Consider the following 21910-nt stretch of genomic DNA (forward strand, 5'->3'; position numbering starts at 1 on the left):
TCATCATAATAACTTTTATTATTTTGAGATATGTTCCATCAATACCTAGTTTGTTGAGAGTTTTTAGCATAAAGGGCTGTTGAATTTTTTAAAGGCCTTCTCTGCATCTATTGAGATAATCATGTGGTTTTTGTCTTTGGTTCTGTTTATGTCATGAGTTATCGTTATAAATTTGCATATGTTGAACCAGGCTTGCATCCCTGGGAGGAAGCCTACTTGATCGTGATGGAATAAGCTTTTTGATCTGCTGTTGCAATCGGTTTGCCAGTATTTTATTGAAGAGTTTTGCATCTATGTTCACAATGGATATTGGCCTGAAGTTTCCTTTGTTTGTTGAGTCTCTGCCAGGTTTTGGTATCAGGATAATGTAGGTCTCATAAAATGATTTGGGAAGGATTCTCTCTTTCTGAATTGTTTGGAATAGTTTCAGAAAGAGTGATACCAGCTATTCTCTGTATGTCTGGTAGAATTTGGCTGTGAACCCATCTGGACCTGGGCTTTTTTTGGGAGGTAGGCTATTAATTGCTGCCTCAACTTCAGCCCTTGTTATTGGTCTATTCAGGGTTTTGACTTCTTCCTGGTTTAGGCTTGGGAGGGTGCAAGTGTCCAGGAGTTTATCTATTTCTTCCAGGTTTACTGATTTATGTGCATAGAGTTGTTTGTAGTAATCTCTGATGGTAGTTTGTATTTCTGTGGAATCTGTGGTGATACCCCCTTTATCGTTTTTTATTGCATCAATTTGATTCTTCTCTTTTCTTTTTTATTAATCTGGCTAATGGTCTGTCTATTTTGTTGATTTTTTTCGAAGAACCAGCTCCTGGATTTATTGATTTTTTGAAGGGTTTTTTTGTGTCTCTATCTCCTTTAGTTTTGCTCTGATCTTAGTTATTTCTTGTCTTCTGCTAGGTTTTGAATTTTTTTTATCTTGCTCCTCTAGTTCTTTCAGTTTTGATGATAGGGTGTCAATTTTATATCTTTCCTTGTTTCTCATGTGGACATTTATTGCTCTAAATTATCCTCTAGACACTGCTTTAAATGTGTCCCAGAGATTATGGTACGTTGTGTCTTCGTTCTCATTGTTTTCAAAGAACATCTTCATTTCTGCCTTCATATCATTGTTTATCCAGTCAACATTCAAGAGCCAGTTGTTCAGTTTCCATGAAGATGTGTGGTTCTGAGTTAGTTTCTTAGTCCTGAGATCTAGTTTGATTGCACTGTGGTCTGAGAGACTGTTTGTTATGATTTCTGTTCTTCTGCATTTGCTGAGGAGTGATTTACTTCCAATTATGTGGTCAGTTTTAGAGTAGGTGTGCTGTGGTGCTGAGAAGGATGTATATTCTGTGTGTTTGGGGTGGAGAGTTCTGTAGATGTCTATTAGGTTTTGTTGGTCCAGGTCTGATTTCAAGTCTTGGATGTCCCTGTTGATATTGATCTGTCTAATATTGACGGTGGAGTGTTAAAGTCTCCCACTTTCACTGTATGAGAGTCTAAGTCCCTTTGTAGGTCATTAAGAACTTGCTTTATGTACCTAAGTGCTCCTGTATTGGGTGTGTATATATTTAGGATCGTTAGCTCTTCTTGTTGCATTGATCCTTTCACCATTATGTAATGTCCTTCTTTGTATCTTTTGATCTTTGTTGATTTAAAATCTATTTTATCAGAGAGTAGGATTGCAATTCCTGCTTTTTTTTTTTTGTGGGGGGGAGGAAGGCAGGAAGGAAGGGAATAAAGACGGTAGGGAGGAAGGAAGGGATGAAGGAAGGAAGGAAGGGAGGAAGCGGGGAGGGAGGGAGGGAGGGAAGGGAAGAAAGGAAATCAAGCAATGAAAGAGACATTGCCGACCTGAATCTAGAGGATTACAAGTTGATTTCTTTTTTTTTTTGAGAGAAGGAAAGAAAAAAAAAATAATGATAAGTAAAGGAGAGGAAGAAAGAGGAAGAGAAAGAGGGAGAGTAAATGGAAATATTGCTTTATTTTGAAAAAAATTGGGTATTAATAATGGCCAATCAATGTTTCATTTAAACTAATGGGTAGGTGTGATGTGGTATTGACAAGAATGTATATTTTGTGTATTTGAAGTGGAGAGCTCTATAAATATTTATTAAGTTTACTTGTTCTGGATCTGAGTTCGAGTCCTTGATATCCTTATTAATTTTCTGTCTCATTGAATCTAAGTCTCCTATCTGGGTGTTAGGATCGTTAGCTCTTGTTGTTGCATTGATCCTTTTACCACTATATCTTTGTTGCTTTAAAATCTATTTTATCCGATACAAGAATTGCAACTCCTGCTTTTTATTTATTTATTATTTATTTTTGCTCTCCATTTGGTTGGTAAATCTTTCTCCATCCCTTTGTTTTGAGTCTTTGTGTATCCTTGCATGTGAAACAGGTCTGGATGTAACATGCCGTTGGGTTTTGGCTGTGTCTTTTGATTGGGAATTCAGTCAATTTAAATTTAGGGTTACTGCCATTTGATGTTGACTGGCTGTTTTATCCATTTGTTGGTGTAAATTCTTCTTTATGTTGGTGCTCTTTACTTTTTGGTGTATTTTTAGAAAGGCTAATACTGGTTGTTTCTTTCTGTGTGTAATGCTTCTTTCAGAAGCTCTTGTAAAGCAGGCCTGGTGGTAATAAAATCTCTGAGTTCTTGCTTGTTCATAAAAGATTTTATTTTTCCTTCAGTTGTGAAGCTTAGTTTGGCTGGATATGAAATTCTGGGCTGAAGGTTCTGTTCTTTGAGGACGTTGAATATCGGCCCCCACTCTCTTCTGGCCTGTAGAGTTTCTGCCGAGAGATCTGCTGTAAGTCTGATAGGCTTGCCTTTGTGGGTAATCTGACCTTTCTCTCTGGCTGCCCTTAGTATCCTCTCCTTCGTTTCAACCCTGGTGAATCTAACGATTATGTGCCTTGGGGTTGGTCTTCTTGAGGAATATCTTTGTGGTGTTCTCTGTATTACCTGGGGTTGAATGTTGACCTGCTTTGCTAGTTTAGGAAAATTTTCCTGAATAATATCCTGAAGGGTATTTTCCAGCTTGGATTCATTCTCTCCGTCGCATTCAGGTACACCTATCAAACGTAAATTTGGTCTTTTCACATAGTCCCACATTTCTTGGAGACTTTGCTCATTCCTTTTTATCCTTTTTTCTCTAATCTTTTCTTCACGTTTTATTTCATTAAGTTGGACTTTGACCTCTGCTATCCCTTCTTCTGCTTGAACAATTTGAGTGTTTAAACCTGTGCATACTTCTCGGAGTTCCTGTATTGTATTCTTCAGTTCCATTAATTCACTCATACTCCTCTCTAAGTTGTCTATTCTCAATAGGATTTCATCAGACCTTTTTTCAAAGTTCCTAGTTTCTTTACGTTGGGCTACAACATGTTCTTTTAACTCACCGAAGTTTGTTATTATCCATTCCTTGAAGAGTGATTCTGTCATCGGGATGCGCTCGTTCTCCATCAAGCCTTGTTTTATTGTTGATGTGGAACTGTGATCATCTTTGGAGGGAGAGGCGTTCTGACTTTGAGTATTCTCAGCTTTTTTATGCTGGTTTCTTCCCGTCATTGTAAATTTATCCTCCTGTCGTCTTTGAAATTACCAACTTTCAGATTAGGTCTCTTGAGTGGACGTCCAGGTTGTTAGTTCCCAGGGCCAGAGCAGCGGCGTTAAAACTGATGGTGCTTTTCTGTCCAGGATTCTCCTGTCGGGCTTCCTTCTTGTTTCCATAGTAGGCGACTCTTCCTTCCTGGGGCTCCAAACCTCGGTCAGAAGGGGATCTGGTCCCGTTTACTCTGCGCCGAGCGCTGCCGCGTCGAGGTGCCTGCGGAACCGCTGCCCCGACCACGAGAGTCACGCTGGCGACTCATGTGTTTCCACCACTGGGGGATCTTCTGCTCCGTGAGCGACCAGACTTTGTCTGAAAGTGTGGCATCCTCTAGTTCTCCGCGCCTTCCCTGAGAGCTGCAATCCCGGGATGTTAGCGATCGGCCATCTTGGATCGTTCTCCTGGTTTTTTTTTTTTTTTTTTGCTTTCCATGTGCTTGGTAAATCTTCCTCCGTCCCTTTATTTTGAGCCTATGTGTATCTTTGCATGTGAGATGGGTTCCTGGTTACAGCACACTGATGGGTTTTGGCTTTTTATTTAATTTGCCCTTCTGTGTCTTTTGATTGGGCATTTAGCCCATTTACGTTTAGGGTTAATATTGTTATGTGTCAGTTTGATCCTGCCATTTTGATGCTAGCTGGTTGTTTTGCCCATTAGTTGACATGGTTTCTTCATTGTTTCAATGGTCTTTACCATTTGACACGTTTTGGAGTAGCTAGTACCGGTTGTTCCTTTCTATGTATAGTGCTTCTTTCAGGAGCTCTTATAAGGCAGTCCTGGTGATGGTGAATCTCTCAGCAATTGCTTGTTCATGAAGGATTTTATCATTCCTTTCCTTTTGCAGCTTAGTTTGGCTGGATGTGAAATTCTAGGTTGAAAGTTCTTTTCCTTAAGGATGTTTACTATTGGCCTCTACTCTCTTCTGGCTTGTAGGGTTTCTGCTGAGAGATCTGCTGTGAGTCTGATGGGCTTCCTTTGTGGGTAACCCAATCTTTCTCTCTGGCTGTCCTTGGTATTTTTTCCTTCATTTCAACCCTGGTGAATCTGATGATTATGTGCCTTGGGGTTGCTCTTCTTGAGGAATATCTTTGTGGTGTTCTCTGTATCTCCTGGACTTGAATGCTGCCTGCTTGCTAGGTTGGGGAAGTTCTCCTGGATAATATCCTGAAGAGTGTTTTCCATCTTGGATTCATTCACTCCGTCACATTCAGGTACACCTATCAAATGTAGATTAGGTCTTTTCACATAATCCCATATTTCTTGGAGGCTATGTTTATTTCTTTTCATTCTTTTTTCTCTAATCTTGCCTTCTCGTTTTATTTCATTGAGTTGATCTTGTATCTCTCATATCCTTTCTTCTGCTTGGTTGATTCGGCTATTGAAACTTGTGTATGCTTCGTGAAGTTCTTGTGTTGTGTTTTTCAGTTCCATCAAGTCATTTATATTCTTCTCTAAGCTGTTTATTCCCAGTAGTATTTTGTCTAACCTTTTTTCAAGGTTGTTAGTTTCTTTGCATTGTGTTAGAACATGTTCTTTTAGCTTAGAGAAGTTTGTTATTACCCACCTTCTGAAGCCTGTTTCTGTCAATTCATCAGACTCATTCTCCATCCAGCCTTGTTCCCTTGCTGGTGAGGAGTTGTGATCCCTTGGAGTAGGAGAAGTGTTCTGGTTTTTGGCGTTTTCATCCTTTTTGTGCTGGTTTCTTCCCATCTTCGTGGATTTATCTACCTGTGGACTTTGCAGTTGGGGACTTTCGTGTGGGGTCTCTGAGTGGACATTTTTTTTGTTGATGTTGAAGTCATTTCTTTCTGTTTTTTAGTTTTCCTTCTAGCAGGCCCCTCTGCTGTAGGACTGCTGGATGTCCACTCCAGACCCTGCTTGCCTGGGGATCACCTGCAGCAGCTGCAGAACAGTATGAGTTGCTACTGATTTCTTCTTCTGTTATCTTCATCCCAGAAGGGTACCTATCAGATGTCAGCTTGAGCTCTCCTTTATGAGGAGGTAATAAAGGATATATCTCTTTGGATATATGGGGGTCAGAGAGCTGCTTGAGGAGACAGTCTGTCTCTTATAGGAGCTCAGGAGCTGAGCTGTGAGCTCCATTGTTTCGTTCAAAGCTGCTGGGCAGGTACGTTTTTCTGCTGCAGCGGAACTCATAGGCGCCTTTTTTTTCAGGTGCTCTGTCCTGGGAAGGTGGGGCTTTATTTATAAGTTCCTGACATGCTGCTGCCTTTGTTCAGAGATGTCCTGCCCAGCAAGAAGGTAGTCTAGTCACAGTCTGCCAGTAGAGGCATTCCTGAACTGCTGTGGGCTCTGCCCAGCTTCTTTGTGAACTTTCTTGCGGTTTTTTCACAGAGATTCAGTTAGCACTGCCTTGGTAATGGTGGTCTGCCTTCAGTAATGGCGGACTGCCTCAGTAATGGCAGATCCATTGGTAAGGGCTGATGCCCTTCCCCCCACCAAGCTAGACCATCCTGGGTCCAGCTGAGCTTGCTGCAAAATTCTCAATCCAGAATGTTTCAGATTGCTGGTCTTTATAGGGGTGGGACCCACTTAGCCAGATCACCTGGCTTCCTGTTTCAGCCCCCTTTTCTTCAGTTGAATGGGTGGCTCTGTATTCCAGGCATTCCAGGCACCAGTTGAAACAACCGCCCATATTTATGTGAGTTTTTTTGTGGAAACCCACAGTGCCGGTTGATACAGCTGTGCTGGAAACTTGTGACACTTTTTAGCCTGGGAATCTCCTGGTCTGTGGGCAGTAAAAACTTGTTTGGAAATGTGGTGATCACTCACCCTCTGCGTTGTTCTCACTGGGAACTGCACTCCAGAGCTGTTCCTATTTGGCCATCTTGGATCCACCCAAAATATTCCATGTTAATAGTATACCAGAGCAGTTAAAAGCACAGGTTCGAGAGACTGACTATTGGGTTTGAATTCTGGCTCTGGTACTTACTAGCTATGTGGCCGTGGGCTAGTTAATTAACCTCTCTCTGTGTTTAATTGTTTTCCTTGGTAAAATAATAATAGTACCTATATCCTGAGGTTCTTATGAGGATTAAATAACTTACAAAAAAAGTGCTTAGAATAGTGCTTGACACTAAATGAATGCTCAGTAAGTGCTAGCTCTTATTACCAGTGAGGTATTTGCTAATATTGGGCCATGTTGATTTATTGGGTGAATAGTTTTTCTATTGCATTTTTAGTCCTGTGCCTGCCTGATCCATACTATTTGTCTTACATAATATTAAATATCTGTTTGTTATATATCTTTCAATCTATTAAGGAAATTCTTTTATTGAAACTGATGTGCAATTCTGTCTTCCTTTATCTGTTTCATTTAGACACTTTCTTTTAAAATATAGTCCTCTAAATGTTTAGTTTTAAAATATTTTGTATTTTGAAACACACACACACACACACACACACACACACATACACCACTATATATGTAGGTTTATACTAGCTACTTTTAAGTCATCTAGAAAATATCACCCCAAAAAAGTAAGAAGTCATGCACATTGCTGAGGACTTTGCTTTAATGTAGTGTATTGAAAGGTATTTTGTATGTGTGGGCATAACTGGATCACTCACTGAAGGCAGGTAAGTATATAGAAATCTGTATATAGAAAATGTGTAGGCAACATTATACCTTTTAAGTTGTTTGGCAATTAACATACTGTTTTAAAATTTAATATACATGTTTGCAGGAAAGCTAAACAAGCTATTTATCATTTTATTTAACTTCTTTTCTTTTTGTTTTAAATAGCGACCAGATCCCACCATGTTGCCCAGGCTGGACTGGAACTCTAGGACTCAAGTGATTCTCCCACCTCAGCCTCCCAAATAGCTGGGACTACCAGCATACACCAGTACAACCCAGCTTTATTTTATTTAATTTCACAGTTGACTGTCAGTTGGAAACCATTTTATTGTGTACACTTTTGAAATTTTCAGTAGTGTTGGCAGCGTTACAATCTGTTAGGTTGGACCAGAAGATCCATTTATCTCTTAAACACCTTCAAGTGTTTCTTTCCTATTTAATACATTTTCTGTGCCAATGTATGGCACTTACATTTGAATTGGACCACCTGCATCTACCACCTTGCACACTTCCAACTTTGAATCCATACAGCAAGCTTTCTCTACTTTTGCACCTGCTGCTGAGCACCACCAAGGAAAGCCACAGCACCGTGGATAGGAGCTGCCCCACAGTCAGGAGATCTGTCTTGATTCAGCCTCATCACTGCTGTCAGTTCTTGTTAGTCCTGCTATCTGACTCTGCCAGGAACTCCCCATGAAGGCTTTTCCAGCTTTTTTCAATTTGTACTCAAATTGGCAGACTTTCCTTTTTATTTCCTACTTGTTAGCCTTTCATTTCTTTATGGCCTCCTCCAATGTGTCTTTCCCTCATCCATGCTTACCTCCATCTCTCTTGCCTCGCAGAAGGAGTTCTCTGTTCTTTCTAAGGCTAACCCATCCTGAGTATACCCCATCCTGTTCTCTTTTACTTTTTTGATACCGTCACTTGTTTTCTTCTGTGATAGAAGGATATCCATTTCTCTTTCTTTGTTCTCCTCATTTTCCCCACTTCTACCTTCTCTGTCTTGTTTCCCCAACTTAAATTAGCTTTTTTCCTCATTAAGCCCATTGATGTTTATTATTAAGAAACCAAACAAAATCCTTCCTCAGCCCTTTCCCTGTCCAACTCCATTCTCTTTCTCTTTGTGCCGCACGTCTGAAAAGCATGGCGTCTATTGGTGTTTCTTGTTTGTTTCCCTCTTACTCTTTCCCCTTACAGACTGGATTTCTTCCGAGCATTCCCCATTAGCTGTACAGGCTTCAGTCCATTTACAACCCTGAGTCAGAGTGGATGCTTTTCTGATCTTGTTTCATAGAACTTCTTGGCATTTGAGTGTCTTTGCTGAATCTTCTTTGTTGGAACAGTCTCCATTTGCTGTGACCCCATTCTTAATTCTCTACTTCTCTCACTTTAGTCTCCTTTGCAGGTTTCTCTTCTTCTGCCTCCTCTTGAACACTGCTGTTCTCCTGGGGTCCATCCACAGCCCTAGTCTCTCTTCATTCTGGCTGTGAACTCTCAGCTTCAGCTATAGCTATCAACCTCAGATGTCCATCTCTAACTCATACCTCTCCTCGAGTGCCTGACCCCTGTGTGCAGCTGCCTTGTGAACATCCTCGATTAGATGTCCTACAGTCTGCCTGTATTCAGCTTCCACTCCTGTGCTCAAGTCCTATACTTGAGAGTCATTCTAGGCACTTCCTTCTCACCCATCTTCCTTTGTCAATCACCAAGGCTGGCAGATTTAGCCTCCTAAAAATCCTAAAATTCTGTTTCTTCCTCTCTATTACTCCCTGGTTTAGTCCAGTGCTTTTGGAGTGATTTTGCCCCCCAGGGGATATTTGATAATGTCTGCAGACATTTTGGGTTGTCCTGTACTACTGACATCTAGAAGGTAGATACTAGGGATGCTGCTAAACATTCTGCACCACACAGGACCGCCCAACAACAAAGACTTATTTGGTAACAATGTCAGTAGTACCCAACTTGAGAAACCTCAGTTTAGGCTGTTGTTTTTTCTCTTTGGATTTTGCTCCAGCAATCTTCCAGCTGGTCCTGTTTCTTGCCCTATAACTCTCTTCAGTATTACCAGCTGCTCAGTCTGGCAAGTAAATATGAGTAAATCTGATCCTGCTCAGTGTTCACCTGTGGTTCTTTTTTATTTCCAAAGTCTTAGCCACTTAGCATGACCTGCAAGGCCCTTCCTTATCTGGCTGGCCTGACCCTTCTATTGGTTTTCACTACTTCTTCCTTGTTTATTCCAGAAATACTGAATTACTGGTGGTTCTTTAACATACTTTGTACTTCTGTGCATCTGTGGTTTGTAACTGATATTTCCTTTGCCTTGAGTTACCTTAGCTCATCTCCCCAGTGAAGTCCATCTGGCGTTAGCTGAAACATCTTCTTTCTATAAACCTTCCCTGACTCAAGGCAGACTCAGGTGTTTCACCCACTATGAGCCTGACATACCATGTGTAGATATTTCCTACTGCATAATAGTTGTTTATTTACATGCTGGCCTCCCCCACTAGGCTGTAGCCTTTAAGGGAAGTTCCCTATCTTTTGTCTTAGTAGTTCTCTGTCTGTTTGGTTCCAGGCATTAGTAAGTGTTCAGTAAAGATTTATTGAAGGATTGCAATTTGATGGACTGAATGACTGAGCTTTTGAATAATAAAACTTGAGGAAAATTTTTTTTAAGAAAAAACAAGGAAACTGCTTACAAAATCAGTTCACCTTATTGCTATACAAATCTTTGATATATTGCCTGACTATAGTTCTTCTAATTTAATTGTTAGTGACTGGGCACAGTGGCTCACACCTGTAAACCCAGCCCTTTGGGAGACCAAGATAAGAGGATCTCTTGAGACCAGGAGTTTGACCAGCCTGAGAAAGATAGGGAGGAGATTACATCTCTGAGAAAAAGAGAGACAGAGAGACAGAGAGATAGCCAGATATAGTGGTATGTGTCTATAGTCCCAGCAATTTGGGAGTCTGAGGCAGGAGAAAGGATTGTTTGAGCCCAGGAGGGCAAGGCTGCAGTGAGCCATGATTGTGCCACTATACTACAGCCTGGACAACAGAGTAAGATCTTGTCTCAAAATAATAATAATTGTTAGTGAAAAATTTAATGTTTTATTTTCTGTTTTAGCTATTTGATGGCATTGAATGTGAATTTCCCATATTTTTCCTCTATATGATGATTGATGGTAAGTGAGCTTTTTCCTGAAATTTAAGCAAGCTTTTTCCTGAAATTTAAGCTATAGAATTTAAGTGATTTAAAGAAGAGCAGAAGTGAAATATGACTCCTTTCAGGTATAAAAATAGTCTGCACTTCAGTGATGTGAATTGCCCTGCATTTGTGTATGCCTGCTCCTTTCTTTCTGAGTGAATGCTAAATCTTTTAAAGAATTAAAAAAACACTCTGAAGCATTTAAAAAATGATACCATATATATTATTCATATTTACAAAGAAAAATCTTTATTAGTAGAAATCAGTAATACCATAATCCATCATAATGTGAATGTCTGTAACATTTATACTTAGGAATAGGGAAAGTTCAATTAAAATTCAGTTTTCAATTATAAGTGCTAACATGACTTTCTAAAACCAGTTTCTTGGAAAAGTATCATACAGATTTGCATTACTTTTTTCCATTTTAATTTTACCATTTGCATAGAAAATTGCTAAAATAATTGTAACTGGGCTAATAGATTGTTTCTAAGGTAAAATTTTTGAATGCTTATTGAGCTCAGCTGCTATTGTATTTTGTATTTTATATTTTAGGAGTTTTTAGAGGCAATCCTGAGCAAGTACAGGAATATCAGAATCTTTTGACTCCAGTACTTCATCAGACCACAGAAGGTATAGTTTATTTTTAAGAAATTCTTCCAACCAACATTTCTTTAATATTTATTTGAAATGTATAAGCCCTTTGTAAAACACAATAACTTATATTAAATTGAAAAAAATGATTGGTCCCTGAAATGAAATCAGAAAGAAGATTAACCAAAACAAAGATGGAGATGAATCTAGGTAGGTATGGCTATAGTCATTTCAAAATAGTTCGTCAGGTGGACTGAGTTCCTTCATCTGTTATTTACTATGTAATTTCATTACTCTGTAAGTGTGACAGTAATAGAAAGTGACTAGTTTTTATCCAGGTCACCAAAAATGGTATCGTCAGATGAGTGCCGCCTCTGCAGAGGGATACCTGGAGAGGTTCTGCCCTTGTCTAAGGCACTAGAATTGCCGAGAATATTCTGGACCCCCTCTTTGGAGTTTTTTTCTAGGGTCCTTAGCATTGTATTTTGAATGTCTGCCATAGTGCTAAAATGTCAACCTTTGAGGATGGGTTTAATATTTTAGAAATGGTCAGAAGGCCCAGTCTTAGAAATCAGGGTATATTGGTTTCAGTCAGACATCGGTAGGGACCCTCAAAAGACATAACTGAATTTTCTGTTTAACTTGAATTTTCGAAGGAATTCTGGATGAGATTTTCTAGATGACTTTGGGATCTTGAAAGTACTGACAATCACAGCACTGGGCCCCATTCCTATCTCACATGAAGTTTGTAATATTCTTTCAGATATCTCAGAGTAAATACTTCATATTATATGCTCACTCACATGCTTGTAATATTAAAAGTTGTGAAAAGTTTATGGATAAACATTGAATTCAAAGTGAATATTAATTTTTAAAAGCTGTTTTTGTCTTTATGCTACAAATGATCACTTGTCCAATGTGAGAAATAATGTATTGAATTTTGTAATGCATGTAATATTTGAAATCCTTTGAAGCAGATCTTTTAATATTTCGTGTTAGATCATTGATGCATTGAGGTGTAGTAGTTTAAAGTACTTCAGGCTTCATCATGTTCAGAGAGTGATGTTCAAAGTATTCTCTGTATATCATAGACCTTCTTACTGATTTTAGACACAAATATTATTGTTGATTGTTTGATATGTAAGGAAGCAAAATTTTAGGGAAATCTCTGCAATTTTATTGAAAAAATTACGTTCACTACAGGCTAATATGGCAAAAAGTCTTCTGTAGCATCCTACCTAGATTGATTATTTTCCCATTATATTATCCACAAAGATTCTACTCTTAAATAATAATTTTAGTTTCTACCAACCCAGTTTTAAATGGTCACTGGGGAGGGTGCCTTTTTCTCTTCCGTGATATTGAATGGTAGGTAATGGGCTTAATGCTTAAATGGGGATTTCTTTGCTCTAGCAATGGCTCAGAGTTATAATTCTTCATTTAAGATTACACAGTAACTCATTTGTAAAGCTTCTACAGACTAATCCTGTTAAAAATAGCTTCTTCTGTGGCTCTAAATATTTGCATACTGTATATTTGTTGATTCATTTAGAAGTATTAAAATTAAATGTTGTTGAGGGAGATTATGTACTCATTGTTAGCCAAAGAATAACAACCTGCTGTTGAATTAGTGTTTTAAAGTCAATCTTTTCTCCATGATTTTCACTGACAATATCAGAAAAGAACCAGACTATCCAGCTTTCTATATCTTATCAAATCTGTTGCCTTCTATACAACAATTCTCTCTCCCTGCTTTCTAATTGTTACAGTGTCTTGAAGGGAAATTTTGGAAAAGACACTAATTTTGTATGATTTGGCTGTGTTCCCACCCAAAGCTCACCTTGAATTTTAATAATCCCCATATGTCAAGGGTGGGTCCAGGTAGAGATAACTGAATCATGGGGGTGGTTTCCCCCATTTTGTTCTCATGGTAGTGAGTAAGTCTCAGGAGATCTGATAGTTTTATAAATGCACAAGCCCTCTTGCCACCCCAACATGTAAAACATGCCTTTGCTTTTCCTTTGCCTTCCATCATGATTGTGAGGCCTCTCCAGCCATGTGGAACTCTGAGGCCATTAAAACTCTCTCCTTTATAGATTACCCAGACTTCGGTATGTCTTTATTAGTAGCATGATAATGAGCTAATACAGATTTGTTATATTTTAAGTACTTGTTTTTAAATTCCATAGGATATCCTGTTGTACCAAAGTACTATTACGTACCAGCTGACTTTGTAGAATATGAAAAAAATAACCCCGGTAGTCAAAAACGATTTCCTAGCAACTGTGGCCGTGATGGAAAACTGTTTCTTTGGGGACAAGCACTTTATATCATTGCAAAACTCCTGGGTAAGTGGAGAAGATTGGGAATGGTATTTTTTTCCTTATTATTAAGCTATTGGAAATAAATATGCCTTTGCTGGTGTTTATGTTGGATTTGGGTGGTGTTTCATGCTTTTAAGAGGTCTTTGGGGAGTTTCTTAGTATCTAATGGTATATTAATATGTCTGTTTAACTGAATGATGATGGACAGTTTCTGGGAAGAAAGCAAAATAGGTATGGGTACCATTTGTGATCATTTAGGGGGCTGCATTCAGCTTAGTATATAGGTTTCCTGCAGAAGATTATAGAAACTTTGAGTTACTTTTATATGATATATTAAAAATTCTGCCTTAAGAAAACAGTAGCAGTCATGTTTGGTCATACCTTTAGTAAGCCACTGGCCGAAAGGTATTGGTCATCTCAAAGTTCTCTTCTTTCCAATAAATACATATTGGCAATTTTAGTTGGAGGCTTAATAGGACCATTATTCATAATTCTTTGAGGAATTATTTTTCATCTTCTCCTACAACTTGAGCTGAATCATAGCACTCTTGGACACTTTGAAATGAAGACAAATTTGATAAACACAGAAAAAATATTATGCATTTTCCTGCACCATTCCTTGCTCAAATTTTAAATGTTATTAGCATTTACATAAAAAAGGCTATCACGTTAGAGTCAGAATCCCTTTATGGCAAAAAGATTATGAAAAGGCTAACTATAAATACTGTACCTGCACTAAAAGAACTGCCCACTGAAATGCCAGATATAGGTGATGGCGGGATGGAGGCAGCAAATCACATTGCCATGTATGTACCTATGCAACAATCCTGCATGATCTGTACATGTACCCCAGAACCTAAAGTACAAAAAAAAACAGAGCTGCCTACTGTATAAAATACCATTATGATTTTTATTATTTCTAGCATTACTACATAAATGCTAATAAATTTGTGCCATAAGAGTAATCATCTTTGGTTTTTTAAAAATATTCCATTAGGGAAGAATATTTCACAGGACAGATTTCCAATTTGAGCTTCACATAAATGATATGTAAGAGCAGGAAGAAGCTAACCAAATAAGTAAAAACTAAGTTAATGCTGTTTTCAATTTGCTCCTTTCCTAATTTTATTTTCTGGGTCTCTATATATACCTATTGCTAATTTAAGAACATGTAGAAACATTTTTTTCCTTTAAAGGGACAGTTTTTTGACAAAGAGTTGATATTATTTATATAGGCTTTGCTTTTAGAATTTCCAAAGGAGGGGAAAAGACACATGAAAGAGTTTTCTTAGAATCAAGCCATGTTGGGAAGTTTATCTCTGGTTAGAATGTTATTTCCATCTCACTAGCATAATTACAAAGAAGCTTTGTTGATACAGCTAAGTAAAATATATTTTAGTAGAGGACTAGTTAACTTATGTAAGGATAAGAATTTTAACATTATTAGTTTTTATATACTACATTTAGAAATTATAAATGAGCATGATGGATTTTTTTCTGTGATTCTGAGGCTGAAACCTGGCACCTGGGATCTGGGACATGAATTTAAAACCTTCTTCCTCCTGGATATATGGCTTTTTGCCATATATCCAGCCTGGGTTTAGTGCAACTAGAAAGAATGTTGCTTGAGCAGAGCCTCTAGATAAAATTGACAAAGCTAGTGAATTGAGAAGGTGGAATCGACTACACACCTACATAAGCAAATTGAGCTTTAAAAGAAGAAAAAGATTGACAATAGTATCAATAAAAACGCATCGAACTTTCCAAAATAAATGTGTTGAATGTAGACAGATCTTCAGTGAAGACAGTATTTTTTCATGTTAAGACCAGAGTGAACAGAAATAGTACAGGCCATGCCTCCATGTCTGTTTCATGACCAAAACGAGGAGGAAATCCTGCAGGGCTTCTGTAAAAGAAAATCAGTTTCTCGTTTCCCTGCTGATCTTCTGAAAAGGCAATGAGAACATGCAGTAAATATGTTGCATACTGTGAAATCACATACATATCTCCAGCTGAAAAAAAGAAATATTGCATATTCATTAGTAGTCTAGCCTCGCTGTGTGTCATCTGGTTAACAACTAACTGATTAAGATGAATAACATCTCAGAAGATTGAATCATTTAGTTGCTCTTAACTATTGTATACTAGCCCAAAGAACCATCACACTTGTATAGATTTTCATTAAGATTCCAGATACATTTAGTTAAAAAGTCTTTATTCACTAAAGGAGCCTCAGTTGGATATCTTCTTGGCAACATTTTGCGGGCAAATAATTGTGCTTACTATTCTTACATGAAAATTATAGGACAGTGAATCTTTAAAAATACTCCATAATATACGACTTTCACTAATTCACACCAGTTTGTATCTCAGTGAAGTCTAATAATACTTTGCTTTATGTATGCCTAAGTAAATAATTATACAGAAAACAATGTGACTTCTATTTTATTGTTAAAAGAAAGACACAGTATGCTATTTCCTGAACCAAGGCCTGAAGTCCCCACTGTGTTCTTAAAAAAATAAGTTAATTATACACGTATTTCCTTATAAATCTTATACTTTGAGAAAATCAGTATTTGCTATATAACTGGTAAATTTATTATAAACATGTATACTTAAAGCCACCTAAGACATACCTTAAGATATATTTGATGTGTCTTAGAATAAAATGATCATTAGTTATACCTTCAATTGTTATTCGAATTAGAAAGTTTAGAAACTATTCATGTAAGACCAGTCTAAAGGAAGCAGAGTAACTTTTTTAGCTGTTTGCAAAAATAAATAACCTTAAAAGTATAGTCATTCATTGCTTAATGGTAAGGCCACATTCTGAGAATTGTATCTTTAGGTGATTTTTAGCCTACAACATACCTAGCCTATATGATACATATATGTGTGTATATATACCTAGCCTATATGATATATAAACATGCCTAGCTCCTAGACTACAAACTTGTAGAGCATGTTACTGTACTGAATACTGTGGACAGTAGTAAAACAATGCTAAGTATCTTTGTACCTAACGTATTTAAACATAGTGAAGGTATAGTGAAGATACAGTATTATAATTTTGTGGGACATCTTTATGCATCATCACATAACGGTATTTACTGCGTTAAAAATCACTTGAGGCGGCCGGGTGTGGTGGCTCACGCCTGTAATCCCAGCACTTTGGGAGGCTGAGGTGGGTGGATCACGAGGTCAAGAGATCGAGACCATCCTGGTCAACATGGTGAAACAGCATGGTGGTGCGTGCCTGTAATCCCAGCTACTTAGGAGGCTGAGACAGGAGAATTGCCTGAACCCAGGAGGCAGAGGTTGCAGTGAGTCATGATCGCACCATTGCACTCCAGCCTGGGTAACAAGAGCGAAACTCTGTCTCAAAAAAAAAAAAATCACTTGAGGCTGGGTACAGTGGGTCATGCCTGTGTCCCAGCATCTGGGGAGGCTGAGGTGGGCAGATTGATTGAGTCCAGGAGTTCGTGACTAGCCTGGGTAACATGGCAAAAACCTGTATCTACAAACAGTAGAGAAAAATTACCCAGACATGGTGGTGCACAGCTGTAGTCCCAGCTACTCAGGTAGCTGAGGCTGGAGGATCACCTGAGCCCTGGAGGTCAAGGCTAAGGGGATCTGTGTTCATGCCACTGCACTCTAGCCTGGGTGAGAGAGTGAGACCCTGTCTCAAAAAAGAAGATTAAAAATCACTTGACAATCTTGATGTTTGGATTGAATTTTTTTTGAGATTCAAAAAACTAAAGAAATATAACATAAAATTAATGATAACATTACTCTAAAAGCATTATATAGCCATTATAAAGGCCATTATATAACTTTTATATATATTCTTTTTCAATATATCCTAAAAAGAGAAACAAACATATCAGCTTTTAAAAATCTGACTTCTAGAAACAAACATATCAGCTTTTAAAAATCTGACTTCTAGACTTCGGCTTGTCTTCTCCATATATGCAACTAACTTTTCTTGACCTGTACATCAGATATTCATAGTGATGATCTGCATTCATGTATTATTACATAATCCTGATCCATTAAAAGTTAGAACTTTACATACTATATAATTTAAGGCAGGTGAATACAAGAATTTTTTAGGGTGGATATTTTGAAAACATTAATAAACATTAATGGTTAAAAAAAATAAATTCTTGGCCAGGCACAGTGACTCATGCCTGTAATCCCAGCACTTTGGGAGGCTGGGGTGGGTGGATCTCGAGGCCAGGAGAGACCATCCTGGCTAACCTAGTGAAACTGTCTCTCTACTAAGAATACAAAAAATTAGCTGGGCATGGTAGCACGTGCCTGTAGTCCTAGCTACTCGGGAGGCTGGGGCAGGAAAATTGCTTGAACCCATGAGGCGGAGGTTACAGTGAGCCGAGTTTGCACCACTGCACTTCAGCCTGGGTGACAGAGCAAGACTCTGTCTCCCAAAAAAAAAAAAAAAAAAATATATATATATATATATATGTATATATATTATTTTGATAAACTTGAATATTTAGCAGTTTTCACCAGTAACCTCTGTGGCATTAAATATTCCTATTAAAAATAAAAACATTGAATAAGATAATAAATTGCATCTTGTTTTCATTTGCATCCTATTAGAAACTTATTTCTTAGTCACTCTTCTGTGAGTTGTCTAGTAATTTTTTTTGCCCATTAACCTTGGTTTTGTGGTTTTTCTTATCAGTCTACATGAATGTTTTATATATATATTTTTTTTTTCAGAAAAAAATTTATTGGAAATCTCTTGAATACATTTTGAAGCGTAGCTCAGTATTTCCAAACAAAGTAGTTTGGAGAGGTTGGAGGAGAATGTTTTGTATATGAAGTGTATAAAACCTCTCTGATATTTCCCTTGTTTATTTGCCTTTAAACTTTGCTTTTCCTATATTTTCATTAGCAAAACTTAAACTCTTTACACACTCAGAACTTAAAATCTTTACACACTCAGTGTTTTCCTATTTAATTTGTGCTGTAGAATTTACCACTTAACTTTAGAAGGTCCATCCTTGTTAATCAGTTGAGTAAAATGCGTGCATGCATGCACACAGATACACTTGGAATTTTTTGGTATAATATGAGCTTAAGGATCTGCATTTTCTTTTTCTTTAAGTAGGTCATTTCATAATATATGTGTTACAAATATGTGTCACCACAGCTGAGAATCAGCTAGGCTTTGAAGTACATAATTTTACTCTGTAAATATCTGCTGAGCCTATTTTAATATGTCCTATGTAATTTTTGTGTCATGGCCAAAAAATACTTGCTCTGTTAAATTTTCTTGAAATTATCATTTCATTAAAGAAACAAAGATTTATCTTAATATTTTCTTTTTACCCTGGACAATTTTTGCTGTGGTAAGCCGAGGGTATATTTTATAAACCTTCTGTGCCTAAAAAATATAAATATTAATTAATGTAATACCTATTTTCTTAGGATTTAAAGACAGATATCTCTATTTTATAAAAATTCTTGGTTATCTCAGAGGTGTGGCGCTGGTCTGTAAATGTGGAAAGCCGTTGACCTCTTACCCTCATCCTTTGATTTTCATTTTAAATATTCTGTAGTTGGTTGGATATAAGTTCTTTCAGGATTGTCACTCTTCACCAGAAAACCAGTTTCACTGAATGATACTAATCAATACAGTGGGTAAAAAAAAGTGAGGCCAAAAACTTAACCTCTTAATAACATTTATCGCTTTTACCATTATGGAAATTAAAGTAATGAGTATGGCAATTAGTGTTTCTGTATTTGCTAACCCACTAATTTATTCTTTTGCTTAGTAGGTCTATAGAGTGCCTGCTAGGTACCAGCTGCTGTACTAGGTACTGGGGTATCACCTTGTATAAGAAGCATACAGTCTATGAGGTTATAGATGAGCACATGGTGTAAGTGGGAACATCAAGCTAGATAGAAAAGTGTGGCACAAAGAGAGACATATGAAGGAAATGCAAAGAAGCTTTCGAAAGACTCGGTTAACTATTCAGTTCTTATCAATGTTAATAGATTAGCATTTATGCTTTACAAGGATATAAAATTTCTTAATTTATCTGTCACCATTTATAAACAATAAAATACTGTAATAAAGATAGAATTTAATTTCTATAGCATGACTAAAAACTTGTTGGTTTTAGAAATTTTTTCACATCTCAGTGATCATACAAATGAGATAGGGAAATAATTTGCTGCCTATTTAGAATATCAGTGTACTAATCAACCCTGCATCATAAGCTAAACTGAAATTAATACATTAAAGTTATATGTCGATATCTGCTTTTATTGGTTTGGTTTAAATTTTGAAGAAGGACATATTTTTTCAGAGAGGAAGGAGAACATTGGTAATATGCAACCTGATTTAGATAGGAAAAATGTAACATGTCTAGATAGTCTTTTTTATTTCTTCCTCCTCCTGGTATTGTTTTCACCTATGTTGTGTAGAATGTCAGGGTTCCTAAAGGGCAGGATTAGTATGTGTTTAAGAGCCCTGACTCTGGAAGCTGACTGTGTCTCAGCTTTGCTGTATACTAACCACAAGAAAGTTGCTGAAACACTCAGATGTCTCTGATTCATCATCTGAAAAATGAAAAAATTGTTGTGAGGATTAATGAATGAATATATGTGAAATACTTAAACAATGCCTGGAGCTTAATAACTGTGTGGGTATTGCTGCTGCTGCAGAGGCAGCAGTGGCTCTGGCAGACTCTGCTGCTGCTCTTCTTCCCCCTTTTTCTTGTTATTCTGCTATTGATACTACTTTAATTATTATTGAAAAGATCTTCCAAGAGTTACTAAAATCCTTTGGTGATTTTGTCTCAATTAACATTGCATATGTGCCTGGAAAGTACCCTAGAATAGAAATCTAATGTAGAAATATTCCTAAAGCTGCAAAGAAATTTATAACCATTGATTCCCTGCTCAGTATGTAACTTCTTTAGTAAATATTATATACGGGTACATTTATACAAAACTTAGCATAGTATTGTTTTTGAATGATCGTTTTAGAGCTGAAGATCAAGAATGAAATGTTGTATAGCTTACATGCAGTAAAAATGAAGAAGTGCACAAACTCACTTTAGAAGTTGGATTTTGTGGTCGGGCGCAGTGGCTCACACGTGTAATCCCAGCATTTTGGGAGGCTGAGTTGGGTGGATCATGAGGTTAGGAGTTTGAGACCAGCCTGGCCAATATGGTGAAACCCCATCTTTACTAAAAAAAAAAAAAAAAAATACAAAAATTAGTTGGACGTGGTGGCCTGTGCCTGTAGTCCCAGCTATTTGGGAGGCTGAGGCAGAAGAATTGCTTGAACTCAGGAGGTGGAGATTGCAGTGAGCCAAGATTGCACCACTGCACTCCAGCCTGTAGCAGAGTGAGATTCCATCTCACACACACAAAAAAAGAGGTTTAATTTCATTGTTGTTGTTGTTATTGTTTAACTAATTTGCACATATGAGTATAACTAAGATAACTATATAGATACAGACTTGCTGGGTTGGAAAATATGCTCACTGTAAATTTGTATAGACAACTGATAACTCGTACTCCAAGGAGGTTTTGCAGAATTGCATTTCAGGGGCTTTTCCCACCACCGCCACCTCTCCCTAGCATATTCTCTTCCAGGCCAATGGAGAAAACCTGCTGTAGGTAGTGAGTGGGCCTCTGGTGATTATGGGTATCCCTCAAGTGTGTTACAGCAGAAGACAGCAGAAAACTACAGACTTAGTGCCTTCCTCCCCACCGCCTCTCACTCTAAATTTTCTTCTTTCCTATATCCTTGGATTTTATCAGAAGTTGCCATAAGGAACTACCACGTTAAATGGGCTTCCATGTTTACAGTGCAACAGCAGTTGAGGATGTTGCCCTCATGTTGGTCAGTGCCCCATAACAAAACACCCCTTCTCAGAAATCTCTTTTAGAATTTTGTAGCAGGAAACACTGTTTCTTCTTAACAAACTGATTTCCTTCCTATTGTTTTTTTTATTTTTCTGAAAGAAATCTGATTTCTTTCCTATTATTTTTAGAAGAGCTTTATTGGGGTATGATTTACATACCATACATTTCACCTACTTAAAGTTCACAATTCATTGATTTTTTTAGTATATTTATAGAGTTGTGCAACCATCACTCCAGTCAGTTTTACAATGTTTTCATCATCTCTCTGCCAAAAAGCCTCATGCCCAGGAGCAGTCACTCCTCATTTTCCTCTCATTAATTCACCCTTTCCTCCAGGACTAGGCAATGGTAGTAAGTCTACTCTCTAATTCTATAGATTTGCCTATTTGGGACATTTCATATAAGTCAATACTGATAATGTGGACTTCCGTGTCTGGCTTCTTTCACTTAGCCTAATGTTTTCAAGATTTATCCATGTTGTAACATGTTTCAGCAAGTTATTCCTTTTTATGGCAGAACAATATTCCATTATATGTATACATTACACTTTATTTACCCGTTCCTCAGGAGATGAGCATTTGAGTTGTTTCCACTTCTTAGCTATTGTAAGTAATGCTGCTGTAAACTTTATGTAAAATTATTGTTTCATTTCTCCTGGATGTATACCTAGGCA

The 21910-nt window shown here is 37.5% G+C and overlaps 1 protein-coding gene across 19 annotated transcripts in view; it reads left to right on the plus strand.

The window, feature by feature from the left end:
* PHKB (phosphorylase kinase regulatory subunit beta) overlaps window positions 1-21910 on the plus strand; it is a 247382-nt gene that overhangs the window by 129505 nt on the left and 95967 nt on the right. For all 19 annotated transcript variants that reach the window (XM_035282686.3, XM_035282687.3, XM_078358167.1 and 16 more), the window contains 3 exons: window positions 10328-10385; window positions 10964-11041; window positions 13192-13350. In XM_035282686.3, the coding sequence (XP_035138577.2) occupies window positions 10328-10385; window positions 10964-11041; window positions 13192-13350 (295 nt within the window). The remainder of the gene's footprint in view (window positions 1-10327; window positions 10386-10963; window positions 11042-13191; window positions 13351-21910) is intronic.

The sequence above is a fragment of the Callithrix jacchus genome, chromosome 20 (assembly GCF_049354715.1).
Source record: "Callithrix jacchus isolate 240 chromosome 20, calJac240_pri, whole genome shotgun sequence".
Lineage (NCBI taxonomy): Eukaryota > Metazoa > Chordata > Mammalia > Primates > Cebidae > Callithrix > Callithrix jacchus.